This window comes from Corvus kubaryi, unplaced genomic scaffold, assembly GCF_017639235.1.
Source record: "Corvus kubaryi isolate FWS band 111438036 unplaced genomic scaffold, C.kubaryi_AGA036_p1.0 74, whole genome shotgun sequence".
Lineage (NCBI taxonomy): Eukaryota > Metazoa > Chordata > Aves > Passeriformes > Corvidae > Corvus > Corvus kubaryi.
The window spans coordinates 16,944,797-16,963,349 of NW_024582061.1; the positions used below are offsets into that span (position 1 = coordinate 16,944,797).

The 18,553-nt window shown below is 43.5% G+C and overlaps 2 protein-coding genes across 3 annotated transcripts in view; one reads left to right on the forward strand and one right to left on the reverse strand.

Annotated features, from left to right (window-relative positions):
• ST13 (ST13 Hsp70 interacting protein) overlaps positions 1–862 on the reverse strand; it is a 24,224-nt gene extending 23,362 nt beyond the window's left edge. Inside the window, exon 1 of one of the 2 annotated variants that reach the window (XM_042050589.1) lies at positions 839–862. Coding sequence is in view for 1 of the 2 variants with exons in the window: in XM_042050587.1 (XP_041906521.1) it covers positions 83–192 (110 nt within the window). In the remaining variant the exon portion in view is untranslated. Of the gene's footprint in view, positions 1–82; positions 254–838 lie in introns of those variants that run through there. The other variant, XM_042050587.1, reaches the window with a different exon arrangement.
• XPNPEP3 (X-prolyl aminopeptidase 3) lies at positions 659–18,042 on the forward strand. The gene is made up of 10 exons (XM_042050586.1): positions 659–770; positions 2,263–2,379; positions 4,881–5,288; positions 7,014–7,216; positions 8,067–8,129; positions 9,467–9,580; positions 11,900–11,985; positions 12,631–12,814; positions 14,301–14,421; positions 15,223–18,042. The coding sequence occupies exons 1-10, from the start codon at positions 710–712 to the stop codon at positions 15,387–15,389; spliced, it is 1,524 nt and encodes a 507-aa protein (XP_041906520.1). The 5' UTR covers positions 659–709; the 3' UTR covers positions 15,390–18,042.
• The last annotated feature ends 511 nt before the right edge of the window (positions 18,043–18,553 follow it).

Here is an 18,553-nt window from a genome sequence, read left to right on the forward strand (position 1 = left end):
CTCCCCTCGCCGCGTCCCGCGCCACAACACCCTTCCCCCCTCGCCCCTTCACGGCCGCCTCCTTCCACGGCCCGGGACCGACCTCTCCACCCACTCGCGGAGGAAGGCGAGCTCCGGGGTGTGCAGCAGGCCCGGGTTCTGCTTGCACAGCCGGACGAAGGCCCGCAGCTCACTCAGCTTGCGCGAGTCCATGGCGGCACGGCGACAGCCCAGACGCGCTCGTTCCCCCGCCCACCCGCCGCGGAACCTTCCAGCCCGTCCCGCCCGCCCCAGGCTCTGGTGCCGCCCACCGCAATTGACTCCGCCCACACCAAACATTGTCCCGCCCACGGAAGCAGTGGGCGCGCCTACAAGTGCTGCGCAGCGCTGTGGAACCTTCTAGCCCGCCCCGCCCAGCCTTTTCCGAGTCCTCGACCCCGCCCACGGCAGTGGTGGGCCCGGCCCTCCGCGGCGTGGCGGTGTGAAGGTTCTGGAAGCGGCAGCCGTGGCCTGGTAGCTGTGTTCCGGCCCGTGTGGCGCCGCTCCCCTGTTGCTGTTGTCGCTCGTTTCCGCCGTGGGCCGGGGTTCCCCTCGCGGCCGAGGCAGGCGGCCTCCGGGGCTCCTAAGGCGGCGCGGCGCCGCTCATTGGCGGCGGGCCGCGCGCGGCGATGGTGTCAGCGCGCGGCGCGGCGGCGCAGAGAGCCCCCGCCATGCGCCGTGTGGCCCGGCCATGTCGCGCCTCCCGCGGCAGGGGCTCGTCCTGGCGGCCAGGGGCTGGCGCGGCGCCGCAGGTCAGACACCCCCTCCTCCCCCTCAGCGCCCGCGGCTCCGGTCGCGACACCCGGCTATGGCTGCTTACAGTCCCGCTTTCGCCTCTCGGGCCGCGGGAAAGCGGCTCTTCCCGGCGGCGCGGTGGCACTCAGGGCTGAATCCTAGGAAAGAACAGGCACTAACTTGAAAAATAAAGCAACGGTGTAGCATGCTCCTCCCTGCTTTCAAGGCGTTGCTTTATTTAATGCCCGCTGTGCCGCCTCGTTGCGAGCTGCCCTGCTTGTCTGCTGTGTATGTGGAGAAAAACAGTGGAAACACCAATTTTAAACTAGACTGCACAAAGAGCTGTAGCTACATTTCACTGCCTGGGTCCAAGCATCACATAGTGAACGCTTCATGTTACGACTATTAGTTGTCATGCATAAATGATGTGCAATTAGAGGCTAGTTATACTGGCTCCCACAGCAAATTCACAGTCTGTATGTTTTGCTGTAAGCCTCAGAATCTCAGCTACCAGAAAAGCAGATGTTTTGCTTGTATTATGCTTGCTTATGCTAGTGAAGAGTTAATAGCATTTGTTCTAAGAATCCTGTGCCGTGCTGTAGCAGCACATACTGGTTTTGTGGTAGGTACACGGTAAGTAATATAAACAGCAACCGATTTCCAAATCATCAGATGTTTACCGTCTGACTACCCTCTCTTTCCACGTCTTGATGATTTGTATTCAGGCACAAGCAGTTCTTCAGTTGCAAAATGCTGTGACTGAGAATTCTAAAGTTTCTGACAATTCATTTTTAATTTTAGATTTTTGTCTTATCATGCCCACCCCCAGCTCACAGAAGCATGCTTGTAGCTGTCTTTAAAACTCACCTGCTGTGGTTGTGTGTGGGCTTGGAAGTGGGATATGTAACTAGTTCAGCTAGTGCTACTGCCATGGAAGGTCAATGCATAAACAGGAACTCTTGGGTATCTTCCATACAGGAAAAGAAAATCACACTCCTGTATAAACCTGTGTTATTTGATGGTTTCTTTGGAGCATTATTAGTAAAAAACAGAACTGGAAAAGCCTTGAAAACTGTATAATTGTTCCAGATGGGTGACATTTTTTGAAGACATAATCAAGAAGAGACAATATACAAGTGTGGTGCTTGGAGCCCTGTGATGTTTGAGGGAAGCAAGGGAGGGAGAGCACCGAGTGCCTCTTGAACACCAGTTGTATGAATTGGGAGGTGCAAACCAACAGAGCTTCCTGGGTTTTCTTGCTGCTTTGTCAGGTTTAGCATATGTTTGTTTCTTTCTCTCTGTTCTATGAATATTTGGTCGAGTTGTGTGCACATTGTTTCATAAATTATTGTGATACACAGCAAATGGAGAAGTTAAGGAGAGATATTTATGTCATTAAGTGAAGGAATGCTGCTAAAAGTCTGATGAGTGGACTATAGTTCTGCAGTTTCCTAACTGGAAAACCTTGGGGTTTTTTTACCTTGACATGGTGCATTTCTTTTCCTCTAGTTTGCAAGTCATGTGCTCTCCGAAGATTTTCCATCCAGCCTGCCCAGCAGAAGAAGATTCCAAACCGGTACTTGGGCCAGCCCAGCCCCTTCACACACCCACATCTGCTCAAACCAGGTGAGGTCTGGGCACTGTGTGAGCCAGTCATTGACATTTTCTTGTCTCTGTTTTTCTGAGTGTATTGATTTGCTGACAACTGTCTGTGGTTTCAGCTGTTTATGATTACCTTCATTAGCCAGTAATTATATTTAGTAGCTAATTTCCTTGTCTGAGATGATACTGATTCCAAAAATAGGCTTCACATGTGATGGCTTTCATAGCTTCTTACTTTCTTCTCATAATGTTCTCAGGGTTGTTTACTTGGGTGGTGCAGAATTTTTGTGGCAGTGGTGTTTTGGGGGCTTGTTGTCCTGCAAATAAATATGTTTATTATTAAGAGGGAGTCTTCCATGCAAGCTGACCTGTCAGAATGGTTCATATTCCATGTCTTGTGAATCACAAAGTAAAGGTGCAGTTCAGCAAAGGTGAATGGGGAGGGACATTGATAGATGGACACTACTTGTCTACAGAATTTGCCCTGTTCAGAAGAGTATTCAATATGAGGAAAAGGAGAAAAGGAACCTTGTGACTATGAAGTTAGACAGTAGTGATAAAAGAGAAGCTGAGGTTGTGCATTTTTTTGAGATTCATGAAAATGAGCATGTAGGCATAAGATGACCACAATTAAATCTAAAAAACAAACAAAAAGAATTGCAGCAAAAATATACTCAAGAATATGTCCAGGAAAACATTCTGTGTTCTTCCATAGGTGGGTATAAAGGGAGAACAGATGAGTGTGTGTGTATATATCTATCTATCTATACACACTTCAGTATTTAATTGTAGAATAACTCGGGTCAGAAGGAACCTCACAGTTAACAGGTTCCCCCTGTGCTCAAAGCTGGGCTAACTTCAGCATTAGATCAGGTTGCTTAAGGCACTAATAAATGAGGCTGACTCCTTAAAGTGCAGCTGGAACACTGGAAGTGAATTCTAGCTCTCCATAGTATTTTCCCATTTAATAAAGGAGAGGTGTTTTCCTTAAAATAGTATGACATTGTTTATTGCAATTATTGTTTTAAAAAGCAAATGCCTTTAATGCAAAGAGAATTTCCAGGCCTCACAGCTGAAAGACAGCTGGTATCCCCATGTTCCACCCCACTGCAGCTTCTGAAATTCGCTGGACTGTGGCAGTTAGAAAGCTGACTGGAATGCGGTGGAATATGGGAAATTTGCAGTATAATATTGCAGAATTGTGAGGCCAGATTGCATTAAAACAGTTTCTGTGTTCTCTGTCATTTGTACATTTGCAGGGTGAAATAAATGTGGTGGGTTTGTTGGGTCTGTTTGGCTCTTTTTAAAGACTTTTACACCTAATAGGTATTGAGGATATAATTTAAAAGGTGTAAAATTTAATGCAAATACAACATATAAAATTTTTTTAAACCCCTTTGTCAAGGAAAAACATTCTGGATAGAACTTCCCCCTCCCACTGCACTCGTGCAAGAACCCACTTGCAATACAAGTCGAATGTCAATTTTTGTTCTAGAATCGTCACTGTGTAATACATGAAAGAGGAAGAAAAGATTATGAAAGTGGAAAGTTAACAAACACTATCGAAATGCAATCTATGTTAAAGTAGGGTGTTAGCCAAAGAACTGATTAAATCTCTTGTATTAATTTAGATCATAATTAGGGAGTCTCACAATTTTAAAAATACATACTTCAGCTGTTGTTGGTTGTTGTTTCAACTTCAGTCTTGTTTTGGTGAGTATCTTGATTACTGTACTTCATGTCTTTTGGGACTGGAGCAGTTGAAAGAGTACTTTCATCTAAGAGATCGTTTGTTTAGTTAGTGTTATTAGAATTATAATATTTAACTGTGGAAAAATCTGAATTGTTAAATATTGAGAAAAGCCACATATGCCCTGGAGAAGATCCCTTCCCTTAACAGGAGTCTTGACAGCAGCATGCAGTCCATGATTTGTTTCTGCCTGGAATCTTGTGACTGGTTAGACTCTGCAACCTCTGTGCTTCTGCCTGATCTCCCAGAATCTCTGACACTCAGTCTGCCCCTAGTGGTTTAGAAATAGTCACTTTATGAGTTGACTTAGTGTGTATTTGAACAGACATTCTAGCTTTATCTGAGGAAATTAATGCTCAACCTCAGGAGGCAAACTTCTGTTCAATGTCCAGATGCTGTAAAACCCATCAGTTTTTAGCAGTCAAAGTTCAGTTTGCCTTGCCCTTTCCCCTTTTTTTTAACATGTTCTCTGCAAACATTTGGCTGTTTGTCTAAATCTACCAGGTTTTGTGATTTCTGCCTTTGCACAGAAATATGTAACACAGCATCCAACTGGTTAAAACCAATTTCTGTCTTTGCATGATGGAGAAGCAGACTGAGTGGGGATGTGCTGTAGGGATGGAAACTGAAGGGGAGCAAGGGAAAGGCTTGTGGGGGATTACAAGGAAGCCATGCACATGTAAGGCATCACAGAGTAGGCAGGAATGAGGCATGTGACTAGTAAAATACCCTGAGTGCCTTGAATTTCTCCATCTGATTTGTTTTGTATTCACAGGAGAGGTAACCCCGGGATTGTCACAGGTGGAATATGCTCTTCGCCGACACAAACTGATGGTGTTGATCCAGAAGGAAGCCCAAGGCTTGGATGGTTTGGACCACACAGTGATTCTGCTGTCCAACCCCACATACTACATGAGCAATGACATCCCCTATATTTTCCACCAGGACACTAATTTCCTGTACCTCTGTGGATTTCAGGAGCCTGACAGCATCCTGGTGCTGCAGAGCATTCCAGGCAAAGCGCTGCCATCTCACAAATCCATACTTTTTGTGCCCCGGAGAGATCCAAATCGAGAGCTGTGGGACGGGCCCAGATCAGGCCCAGATGGGGCAATTGCTCTCACAGGAGTAGATGAAGCTTACACCATTGAGGAGTTCAGGCACTTGGTGGCCAAGCTGAAAGGTAACAAAAAAATAGAGGGGCAATGAGATGAGGTGTGTTCTGCAGAGTCTGAATGGTACAGGTTTGGGAGGTGGTCTGTAACGTCACTTCAAGACTAAAATGAACTTGGGGAGGGGCAGGGAGTATGGCTGTGACAAAGGCACTTGGAAGTTCGTGTTAGCTTGTTGACCACCAATGGATAGGTAGTTTTGAAGATTTCTGACTTTCTTGTGTATCCATGTGAATGCCAGCTGCACATCTATGAAATATTAAGGAACAGAATAGGAAAGACTGAGTTACTGTTTTAGTCATATCTGTTTGCTGACAGTGCCAGAACCAGATGAGGTATAGGAAACTTGAAGGCTTTTTATTCATAATAGACTTGGAAAATAATCCACACAGGGAGTTTGTTAGTCCACTCACATTTAGCTAGATGATGACTTGCCCTTGAAATACAAACACTGCTGTCCTTTAGAAATACTCTTCTGCATCTGACATCACCATGTAGCCTCAGTACTTATAACACAGGGGGAACTTAAATGCATTATAAAATGAAGCTGAAGAAGGCTCGTGACAATATGATAAGGGCAAATGTGACCCTGGAGGGGTCACACAACTAGAGAGAGAATTCTTGAGTATTAAATACCATCTTGGAATCTAGTTACTTTGTTTCAAAAAAGGATGTCATGAAAATAGGTAAGTCACAGGGCAAAGGATGATCAAAAGAATCATGAAATGTGTGTGAGATATATGCTGAACAAACCCACTCAGCCTGAAAATGAGAAAACAAGGCAGGGTATGAGATGTGTATAGTTGGGGAAAGCACAGAGAGGATGACTGTGAATGATTAATTGCTGGTTTTCTTAATTTAAAAACAAAGGGAACACTGAAGTTATCACATGGCAGGGTTTGGCACATTTTAAATTGTAGATCATTCATGGAAGATTTGGAATATCAAAATGGAATCAGAAGTTTGTAATTCTGTGGGGAAGAGGTCCATGAAAAACAGTAAAGCAGCTAAAGGAAATATTCTTTAATAAATGCCCAGTTTCTTAGACACTTTTTGTAAGCACCTGCTAATGGTTGCTGTCACCAAAGAAGGAGGGCTTGAGTGGACATCAGCAGTGACTCACTATGGCTTTTCTACTCATTTGCATTTAAAATGTTCCCATGAGGAGAATGTTGGTGCTAACTGATGTTGTGAATAAATTTCCACTGTGGGTAAAATGTGTTTGTTCTCAGTAAGCTCATCTTTGAGTGCCTGAAATAAACAGTCGTTCCCCCAGGTGTTCTGAGGCATTGTTGATAATGATCCTGATGCCATGCAAAAAGGTAAATTGCCTTCCATCGACAATGTGGACAGGCTGAATGGGAGAGCGATTCAGAAGGTGTGCTGTGATGTGATGGCTACTTAGCTTACACAAGTGTAACTTTGACACGTGAACTCTGAATGGATTTGAGCCAGATGCATATATTCAGTGATTGTTGTAAACCCCAGTATTTGCCCAGAAGTGGGGATTTGTCAAATCTACATGCTATGAATTGGTAATCTTCCAAACTTAGAAGAGATTGCTTGTGTTCTGTGACAGTGAAAGTGTCTTTGTAGTCTGTCAATGTAGACTCAGAGAAAATTATTTTTCTCAAATACAGCAACAGATCTCGTTTAGGAGGAGTAAGTTAGTTTAGTATGGGGAGGACATTTCTGTATTTCTTTTTGTCTGTGTCAGCTTTTGTTTTGTATTCCAGGTGAGTCAAACATGATTTGGTATGACTTGAGAAAACCAGTGCATACAGAGCTGCACTCTGACTACATGCAGCCCCTGGCTGAGGTAAAAGCTCGGAGCAAAAACCGCATCCAGGGCATTCGACATCTCGTGCAAAACCTTCGGCTGATCAAATCCCCTGCAGAGATTGAGAGAATGAAGATAGCTGGCCGGGTGACAGCAGAGGTAATGGGGTTGTGTGCTCTCCAAATGAACCAGTGCATTCCATTGATGAGGTGACATGGGTTGGAAGGAGAGCTTTGGTCTAATCTGTTACTGAACTGCTCTGTCTCACCACTGGCTGGGCTTGGCTCCCTCCACAGGACAGGGAGAAATGGGAAGACTGCTTTGAATACCAGATTCTCTCAATTAGCGTGACTCCACTGAAGACAAGCCAGCAGCTGTTACGCTTTGTTTAGAAGCAGTATCTGTTCAGGGCTAGCCTTTTCACTGTCTTCCCAGCTTCCTCTCGGCTTTTCAAAATAATTTTCTTTCCCATCTACTCTGTTTATTTTGAAGTAACAGGATTTTTGGAAGAAGTTTCCTATGTATATGTCTGCATTCCCCCTTCTCCCTGAAGTACCTTTTGAATTCATTGACCACTTTTAAACAAATCTGACAGATACCTTAAATACAATTATGTTTTTGTAAATATTATTAAAATAGATAGCCAAGTAGAAAAGAGAGGCACAGGTTGTCCTTCTCTGAAGGAAAAGCTGCATAAGGCAATCCTATTGTACCTGAGAGAATCTGTAGGTGAGACAACTTCTAAAATGCCAAACTATGGAATCAGCCTCAATCATCTAATCTTTTTTTTTTTTTCCCCAAGAGCTAATCATCCCCTAAATACAGTTTCATAGGGAATAGAGCTTAACTGGTTCTAGTCTTGACAGCACTTTCGCCAAAGAAGTTGGTGAAATCCTCTGGTTCTGGGCCAGCTGATTTTGGGCCTTCCTCAAAAGATAACAGGTGGAAAAAAGGCACTTCCCTCAAGTTCAGGCTCTCTTGCTAACTGGATGTCCCTTCTTTTTCATAGGCTTTCACAGAGACAATGTTTGCCAGTAAATCCCCTGTGGATGAAGCCTTTCTGTATGCAAAGGTAAGTGTTTTGTAGCTGGAAGTGAGATAGAAGGGCTGGATGTTGGTTATCCTTCCAGGAAACCACAAATGTCAGATCTCTTTATCATGTGTCTCCCACTGTAGCACATTTCTTCACCCAACTCTTGTGGTTCCTTGCACACACAGAAGAGTCAGTGTGAGGAATTCTTCAGCTGTACTTCCTGTACCTTTATTTAAGGAGCGTAGCAGTTACCTAAGTTTCTATCTGTTGATATCTTTTTGTACTATGTTGAAATGCAAAACCTGCTAAACAATCAGAGATAGTTATTACATGATCCTATAATACAGGTCTGTTGTACAAAATTTAAGTAGTTATAACACCTATTTGTAAAGCCTGCTTCTCTTGCCTCTAGTCTATTACTACATCAGATTACCACAGCCATCTTGAAGCAGTTTAGATGCCTCTCAGTTAAAAAATAAGGACTAATTGGCCTGCACATTTGGTAAGGAACTTTGTAAGGAATTGCAGTGAGAATGCCTGTTCAAGAAACATCAGCAGGATTTGACCCTCTGTTATGACATGAATGTGCCTGTGCTGACACGGCACGGAGTTGTAAAAACTACTTTAATTAAAGTGTATTTTACAGATCAGTTTTTCAGTCTGGACCAGGATCATAAAACCTTTGCTCTATGTAGGCATCCTGGGGTGTTCTGGCCCATGTGATTTTGGTAATCATAGAAAAGACATGCTATTAATATATTGAGGGTCTTTATAGATTAAGTTTATTAATTTTCACGCTTTCATCAGCTTCATCATTCAAGACATGTAAAGATCTTGAGGCTTATGGTGCCTTTTTCTTCTATCCCCTCAGACATCAAGGTAGCGCATGCTTTCAAACCTTCTTAGTCCAACAGTCATGAAAATAGGTACTGCTGTAAATATGGTGATACTTTGCAATTTTAAAAGATAGCAACAAACCATGACTACTGTCATGCTGACATATAGGATCTTCGAAAATTCACGAAGTCATATGGCAAATAAGAGCATTACTTTATATAAGAACAAATCCTCACCTGGATGTATGACAAGGTAGTGAGCATTTGAGACAGTACTGAACAGCTCATACCAGAAAGAGCTTCCCTGAGCCCCAGTACAGGCTTGAAAAACTTTGAAAAAGTGGATTGTTCTGTATTCTTTTTTTCCAGAGTTCTTGGAACATTCAAGATTGCTTTCATTTAGTCAACTCACTTTCCAGTTTCACTTTGTGCTGTACAAATTAAGAAAACTGTTGTAGGACATGAATTATTATGTTTCTAGGGCAGTTAATCACCTGAATCAGCACTAATGGTTTCCTCTTCTCTGAATTGTTACTCTAGTTTGAATTCGAGTGCCGAGCTCGTGGTGCTGACATCTTGGCATATCCCCCTGTTGTTGCTGGTGGCAACAGATCAAACACTTTGCACTATGTGAAGAATAATCAGCTCATCAAGGTAACCTGTGTGCTGTCCAGTAACTTGAAATGCAGTGCTGTGACACAAATACATGTTCCCTAGCTGCTGTTTGTTTTGACTGAACAGATCAAAGCACTTAAATACATATTTTTTATGTGAGCAAGGGAAAAGAATCCTGCCCTGGTTAATTTTATTGTCAGTGGCAGATTCGGCTTGTCTTTCTTTCCTCTCGGTGCTTGCTGCAGTATTTTCTGAACAGTGCAAGGACTTGCAAACAAGGTTGCAGATAATTTAGTGAACATGTCTGCTCTCACAGCAGCTTGTGGTGCTGGGGGCCTCACAGAAAAGAGGAGCCACTGTTGCAGGCAGAGCAAAGGCCCGGGCAGGGTGGATCTTCTGCTGTCAGTTGCATTGCTTGGCCTTGCTTTGCAGCATAAGGGGCAAAGTGCATTCCTGCTCTGGTGAAGCCGAAAAGCATTTTGGTTCCATGTAGCCCAGCAAAGCAGGAAAGGGGAACAAATAGGGAAAGGATCAGTGTTAAATGTCAAGAGGTGGAAGAGTAACTTGTTTTGTCTTATTTCGAAGATTCTCATTGAATTGAACCCTCTCCAGCTTTCCTGACAATAGGCCTTTAAATTCAGATAAGTATTTTCAGGGGCAGTATTCCCTCACTGCTCTGCTCACTATTTACTTTTCAGAGGAGAGTATTTTTCCTCTGTCTTAACACAGGATGAAACTTTCCCACTAGCATTGTCTTTTCTTGAAGCTGGCATGGTAGCAGACCTTGAAATGATCTGCAGAGACAAATGTACAAAAGATATGACAGGCTGCTTTTGGCAGAAAGAAGCCTCCTTTGTTGTTCTGTCATCCAAGGTCAGGCATGCTGATGTAACTCCAGTTGCTTCTGTTAAAGTTGTTCAGTTAAATGACTGTCACTTGTTTTTTCCAAAATGATTAAGTAGGAGGTTAAACCCATAAACTTAACTCTTCCTTTGTGTGCTGCTTCCTACAGATCTTGTTTCCAAATAGGCTAACAAAGTGTCTACTTTGGGTGATATTTGAATGTTTCATTCAGTCTTTTACTTAGAGGGCTTCGCTTTAAAAAAAGAGGACAAGCACAGCATAAGGCATTTACTGGACAATCAAAAGGCTGAATTCCCTTAGTCAATAAATTGTTACTTAGCTTGTTTAATTGGTTGGAATATGACAGGTATTGTAATTTCATATTTGCCTTAAAGAATTGAACCAACTATTCTGAAAAAGTTAAAAAGTACAATTTAAATGGATAGTTAATGGCCTGTCTATTCAGTGGGATAGTGAGATCTGCTCACTGCTGGTTTATCTGCTGTGTATCTGTTTGTGTCACGTAACTGTACCCAATCATAGCAGCTAGCACTGGAAGTAGTGTTAGCAGTGAAATTCTGCTGCTTTATTCTTTCCCTTGACATGCTGCAATTATGGCTTGTCATTCCACATCATGTCTGCTGGCACAGTCATGGATCTGTGGAATGAATCTCTACATGCAGTGTAAATTTGTAGAGAATTTAATCCAAACTTTTTGAACATCTTCCTTCTCTATTTGTTGTTAGTCCCTTTAAGGAGGGAAAGCAAGACAGTGGTTTTGTTCCTGGCCCTTTGTGTTTCTTCTGTGTGACTTTTGGGGGATGTGTAGTCAGTGATTTAATTGATATGGAACAGTTTTGCTGAAGTGAATTGGAGATTCACATCTTCAAAGTTTTTTCTTCATTACCAGATAGATGCAGAAAGATATGTTAGAGCAGTCAGGAAAGTCCAAGAAGAGAACGGGGAAGGCGGTACGAGCAATTCAACACTGCATTTACAGCAGTGATACACTGTCAGATTTTGTGATACACAGTGATTTTGCTGGGTCCTCATGTCCTATGACAAGGGTAAATGTTAGTGATCCTGTGGGGAGCTCAGAAATCCTATGGTTTTGTTGCAAACCCCCTCTGTTTCAGTCACTATAGCTGGAAACTTCTAGTGAAAGGAGTTGTAGGCATAATTTGCTGGAGTAAGCGATCCAGGTGTGAATTGGACTCGTGTCTCAGAGAGCAGAATAGTTCAAGGCGAATGCCTTTTTTTAACTCCAAAATCTTCATCTTAGAAGTTCAAACACTAGAGAAGCGTAACAGTTAGAGATGAGCTTGCGGAGAAACAATCCAACTGGAATAGCCTATTTATAAACAGTAGTACCCGGGATATTACTCTGCAAAAGGAATTCACATTTCTGCAGCTGTGTTGTAAAACAGAAGTATAATCTCCTTTCCTGCTCTCAGACAGAAAAATCAATTAATAGCTGGACTGACCCACAGAGCATTCTTTCCTGTTATTCTCCAGGATGGCGAACTGGTCTTGCTAGATGGTGGATGTGAATTTTCCTGCTATGTGAGTGACATCACACGTACCTGGCCTGTCAATGGAAGGTATGCTGCAATAAGTTTTTTTGAAGAATTTTGATAAGTTCTTAAGTAATTGATGGATTGAGTGTGCGTTTAATCATAGTTTTACCATGTCCCATTCTGTGGTGCTTCAGAGTAATCAAATTATATAAAGTAATCATTCAGCTGTATTCCCCACTGCCTCATTAATTACTACATGAATATGTGTGATTACTGCTATTTTCAGCTATTACAGCATGCTTAAAGTGCAGAGAGGGCTTTTGTACATTCAGCTGTGGCTGACTCCAGTTGTGTGTAAAAAACCAGGAGTTTCAGTTGATGGGTACATAGCTCTGGCAGTTTCGAATTTGCTGGTGTGATGTCGCTGTGTTTTTGTTTGATTCCTGTATGTTTTGGCTCAAGTGCATTCTTTTTCCTGCAGTAGCTTCACCTTGCTGTGCTTTGGGGTTATGTTCTCAACTGAGAAACCATACACAGTGCATTGAAGGGCATGTTGCAGTGATCCTTTGTCTAGCCTTTCATACAAGGAGACAGTTGCTTTGCTTTCTGATTTTCCCCTGCTCTGTCCTTGAACTGAACCTGTCCCCAAAATAGGTTCTGGGGACAGAACCTCTTTTCTCCTGGAAACAGATTTAGTTGTGAGATACTCCTTTTTTCAATGGTCTTCAGGTTCACCAAACCCCAAGCAGAACTATATCAAGCTGTCCTGGATATCCAGAAGTCCTGCTTGAGCCTCTGCTCCCCTGGCATGAGTCTGGAAAATATCTACAGTCTCATGCTGAGCCTTATTGGACAGAAACTGAAAGACTTGGGTGTCCTGGAGAGCAGCATCACTGACAGCCATTTCTTCAAGGTACTTCAAGGTTTTTTACTCTAGTTTACCCCTATTTACTCTAGTTTACTCCTATTAATCCTGATTGTTTTATCCTTGGGTAGTGTTAGGGCTTTAGTTTGGGTCAGGAATATGCTTTCAAAATGTCTCTTCTAATTATTGACACACGCTGCTTTAATTCATGTTGTGGGCTGGTCTCAGCACAGGAATTAATTTCTCTGAGACAGGGCTAAACTCCAAGATGTAATTCAACCATTTGGTGCACAATTTGGTCTGAAGTAACCCCCAGTCTTATATGCACATAGTGTGAATATTTGTTCCTTGGCTCTTGCTGTTTCACTCTGCAGATCAATTCCCATTGCTCTGCACTACTTGCCAGTGCAGAAACAGCTTTAGAGCACAGTCTGAAGGGAACTATAGGGACATGGGCACTAGCACAAGATTCTGGGTCCACAGTTGGCTACAGGCAGTTATTCGTAGTTTTGTGATCTGTTTAACATCATATAAATCTGCAGTGCCACCAAAAGGTGCAGCCTATTCTCAGTCATTCCACCTGCTGCCTCTTCTGCACCATTTTGTGTCAGTACTGGGATTCACAGAGCTACCTGATGAACAAGACTGGGAAACTGGTCTGCCGTAGAGCTGAACCTGCAGATAAATAGGATTGGTTTGCAGTTAAGAGAAGTCTATCCGGTCACTCTCACTGCAAAGCTGCATGACTGCAGATGCCAGTACTGCAAAGATGGCGGAACCAGGTGACGGCACTACGGCTTTTGGCAGCCGGACGGGTTCCTGCCGGATTTAGTTGTGTGCGGTGCCGGTGCCATGGCTGCCGCCGGGGGACGGAGGGTGTCGTGCCGGATTCTCCCGGCAGGTGGCAGCACAGCCAGACGGGAGCAGCGCCTGCAGCTCAGTCCCTTGGGAATGAGGAGCGTGGGGCAGGGAGGAGTTCTCGCTGATTCCTGCTCTGGAGGGAGGGAGATTAGGATGGTGCGGGGGGAGGCGGTGTTAGTGCCTTGTAGAGATGGATTAAAATCATTCTGTAGCTACTGAGTGAAGTCGGCACAGCATTCGCTCTGCTGTGCATAGGAGACCACTTTCACAGCCCGGAGCAGCTGTATCCACTGCTGCCAGTTCTGAGGGTCTGCTGATGAGAGTCATGCAGGGCTTGGATGTTTAAGGGATGGAAAGGGTTGGGGCAGCAAAGCTCAGCGAGTTGCAAATTGACCTCTTGCCTGACATGCTGAGATGGTGATGGGTTTGGGCTGTTCTTTTCAGTGAGGGGGAAAGGCAATCTGCAATGTGCTCATAACAGGCACCTGGTGCTGGTGGGTTTTAAGGGCCATCCAGTTCTAGTACAAGGAAGGCAGCCCCTTGTGACCTAGTCATGGCAGTAAGACTGCTAGTTAAGCACATAACCATTCTGTCTCTTTTTCCTATCTTTTGTATTGCAACAAGTTGGGCTGTGTTTAACTCCCTCTGTGACACTTGTTCTGTCTTTTCTTAGGCTGTTCGAAAATACTGCCCCCATCATGTGGGCCATTACTTGGGCATGGATGTTCACGATACCCCAGATATATCCCGATCGCTCCCGTTCCAGCCAGGCATGGTGATAACCATTGAACCAGGTAAAAGCAGTCAGTGGTGGACAAAAACATGCAACACTGAGGGTAGCAGCATTGCCTTTCAGTAGTTAGTTGGTCCTGCAGACCAAAGCATGCAGGCCCTTTCTGGTGAAACTGGAAATTAGAGCAGTATTGGAAAGCCTTAAGTTATTCCCATCCCAAAGTCATTACAGTATTAGAAAACCCTATTTCCTTCCCAAACACAGCCAAGGTAGCACATAGTGGGAATAAACTCAGGAAGCAGAGTAGTAGAGCTCAGACTGTGCAGCACAGGTGAACTGCAGTGCAGAAGAGCAGGGTTGATTCACTTGTGCTGGGTTTTGTATTCCTGCCACCAGTCACTGGTAGTGTGCCTCAAGCATTACAGTCTGCAATTACAGGGATTCACAACTTAGCTTTGCAAATTAGGCATACTGTGATGAATCTTCCCTTCTGCTTGTCACTAGATTTGGAGCTGTCAGCTGGAAACTTATATTTAATGCTTGCCTCTTCTCTCTATTCAGAACATTGTTAAAATCATCATTGTGAATGCAATACTGAGAGCAAGAACTGTGAAAAGGCCTGGTGTAACTATGGAAGTTTTTATTAATGTGCTATTATCTGTAGGCACAGAGGGACACTTTTCTTTCTTTGCCCACCAACAGCCATGAGTGAGGGGAAAGAGTAACTTGCCATATTAAAAATTCTCAGGATCAAGCTCACATTATGTTGCTGAAAATCCAACCCTGCTCTCCTGGCGGTGCAGTAAGGGAAAGGTAGTGTTCTGGAGAGTGTTATGTGTTTTAATTCCCTTTCTTCTTTCAGGCATTTATATCCCTGAAGATGATGCGAGTGCTCCGGAGAGGTTTCGTGGCATTGGTGTGCGCATTGAGGATGATGTTGTGATAACAGAGGATGCACCTCTTGTCTTGTCTGCTGACTGTCCCAAGGATATCTACCACATTGAGCAGATCTGTGGCCGCAGCTCATGATGCACCTTCTCTGCCTCTTCTCTGCCTCTTTCATTCTCCCTGGGAGACGCAGCCCTGCAGGGATGCAGATCCCTGTAGACGGCTGTAGTTGTCAAGTGATGGAATACATGGACAGTTGATGGCTGTTTCCAAGATTGGGGCTGGGCAGGGGAATGCGAAAGGCTTGGGTACTGAGGGGTGAAAAAAAGACAAAGCAACCTTTTCTGTGTGCATTTTTCTTCTGATTGGTGCTGTTGTTGAACTGTTGTATGACATGGGAGTGGATTCATCCCTCTGCTGTGTGGATCCATGTGTCCTGGGGCCCCTGGGGGGGTTGAATTTTGTCAGTGCCACCAGATGCATAGGTACAACAGCTGAGACCAAGGCCCCATTTTTTCCCCCTTAGTAGCAGTTTCACAAGAGTCAGATTTTAAAAATGAAGCTTTGGTAAATGCTGATTTGGGATAAGAAAGTGTCAGCTTAAATTTTTATAGAACCATGTAAGGAGAGGGTTTGGTAATGAGGAAGATGTGTTTGGTGGAGAGATGGTTGTATCTGAAGCCAGGGGAGAATTCTTTTAGTATTTTAAGGATAAGGATATGTATAGGCCTTGTTCAGGCATATGCAAAATAGGCCTGCAGTGGGGAAAGACACCTTGTCTGGTCTTTCAGCTTGTTGGAGTGTTGGGTAATTTAAAAAAGGACAAACAGGGCTCAGAAGGTTAGACATACTTATTCGTGCTGTCTTCCACATTTGCTTCCTTTTGTCCCAAAGGTCCATTCCTTTTTCCTGCTCTGAGTCCCTCTCTACCCTAGGAAGCAGGGCCATGTTGATTATGCTGGATTCCAATGGTGAGCTGTTGTTTGTCACCCAGACGTGAGGTGTCCAGTTCTGGGACAGTCACAGCAGCTTTCTGGCTTATGTTTGCTGTGTGCTGTAAGTGCCAGCAACTTCAGCAGTGTTTTTGAAGAGTCTGCCCTATGGCGAGTGTCAAGTCTTTACATGGCTTTTATATGGAATTAATTGGAATTTAAAGTAATTCTTCTTTTCTGAACTCTGAGGGCATGATAAGAGCTGCCTTTTGGGTTTTGCCAAGTGCTCTGGTAATATTTTTGAGGCAGCTGCAAATGTGATTTGGGCTAGGCTGGATGAGGAGTAAAGAGAAGAGTTTTCTACCCTGAACATCAGCCTACCATCCAGGCCATTGTACGCTGTAGTAAATACACCTACTAGAGGCAAGCACAGCATCTGTGTATTTACTGAAAATATTTTGACAATCAGCTGTTTAACATGTCTGAAAAATGACTCTCATCAGAGCATCTCCTGTTAATTACACTTGCTGTTGCATCACCTTATTTCCTTTCTTATGGTAGCTTTCAGTGTTCTTCATCTGTTATTCTAAATTTTCTTTCTCTTCTCTTCCTAGATTGTCTGTTTTTGACCCACTGTGTCACTGCTTCCTAATCCATTTTACTTTCTTATCAACATCACTGCCTCTTCCCCAGTTTGGCCTAATTCCTCACAGTGAATGTAGCCAGAAGCATGTGGGCAAGGTGGTCAGGGTTCTGGAGTTTGACCTCTGGCTCTGTTGCTGTGTAATCTCTAGCAAAAGTGCAGACTTCTTTTTTTCCTTTTTTTCCTTTCTTTTTTTTTTCTTTTTGTTTTTTCTGTGTTTCATTTCACTTTGTGAAGACCAAGTGGGCAGTGTCTCGCATCTCTCATTGCATTTAATGTGAGCTGGGTGCATGCACTGGGGTTTGAATTTTGGCACCTAAAAGGCAGCAAAGATAGGCCATAATTTTATTTTCTAAACATGACAAAAATAAATGCTTTTACAGGGTTTAGTGTATCAAGTTTCACCTATATAAGAGAATCTGCTAATCTCTTATGGCAGCACTTGTTAAATACTCCTGTGTTGCAGTGATAGTTACAGCCTAAAATGTTGGGATGGAGGCTTCCTAAGTATGAACACAGACCTGTTGAATACTTTTGATGTTGTTCTGATCTGTAATGCATTTGTTCCAATTACACCTGTTAGAGCCATACCAACTGGGCTGAATCTTGGGGATTTTGGAACTATGTAAGCAGCTTAAAATAACATTAATCTGAGAGATAAATGTGTAGGCTGATCTGCACATCTGCCCATGCATCTAACAGAGTTAATAATTATACTTACTGTAAATAAGCCTTTAAAATGCATATATAAAAAATTATTTTTAAAATAAAACAATTTGTAGAAAGTAATTTCTCAGGCCATCAAGTTGCATGCTGTTGAATAGATATATGCACCTCCAAAACCAGCATTATTTTTCAGGGAGATTTATAAATTGTGTGTCACCTGTCTTGGGCTTGAAATAGCAGTGTCAAATGTAGGCACACACTAATTCCTACTCCTCTCAGGAAAATCCTGCAAGTTGTAAACACCAATAGATCTTAGGAATGCTGCGAATGAATGTTTCTGTTAGTAAAGAAGTTTTTGTGACTCTGCTGAGTGGAAAGTAATGGATCTGCTAGGGCTGCTGAGTGTGTCTTGATTTAGGCCATGTATATTCTGTAATTCTTCCACTGTGTTCAGCCATTTTTTCAGCATAAACTGCTGCTGGTTTGAATCTCTTGTTCCATGTAAAGGGTGCATTTTGCAGAAGGTATTAAATCTGCATCCTGTGAACCTAAATTTTTGAAGGCTTTTTCTCACTTGTTGCAGAAATGAATAATCTGTGACCTACGCACATGCTGCTGTGTCCCTTGTAAACAACCAAATCCTTAAAACATTTTACATGACCTTCATCAAGAAACTCTATAATAAAGAGCTGGGTTCTCTGGCTGCAGGCACGGCACATACCTGTGGTGTATCTCCCCTGTCGCCGATTCCATCCTGCCAGACTGCCTCTGCCACAGAAGAGATTCCTCGCTCCAGCCACTTGGGTGCAGGAGCAGCTCTCAGCGGTGGCACAAGTCGACAGCTGCTTGATGAGGGCATTGGTGGGAAATTGAGGTATACACAAGTTCACATGGGGAGAGATTTTATTTCATATGGCTCTGGTCTTAAGGGCATCAGAGTATGAGAGAAAACGAGAGCCAGTCATCCCTATGGAGAAGCTGCTTTGCTTCCAGAGGAACCCTGAGAGGCTTTTGGCTTTCCCATTTCACCTTTTACCAGGGGACTGCTTTGCCTTGCAGAGAAC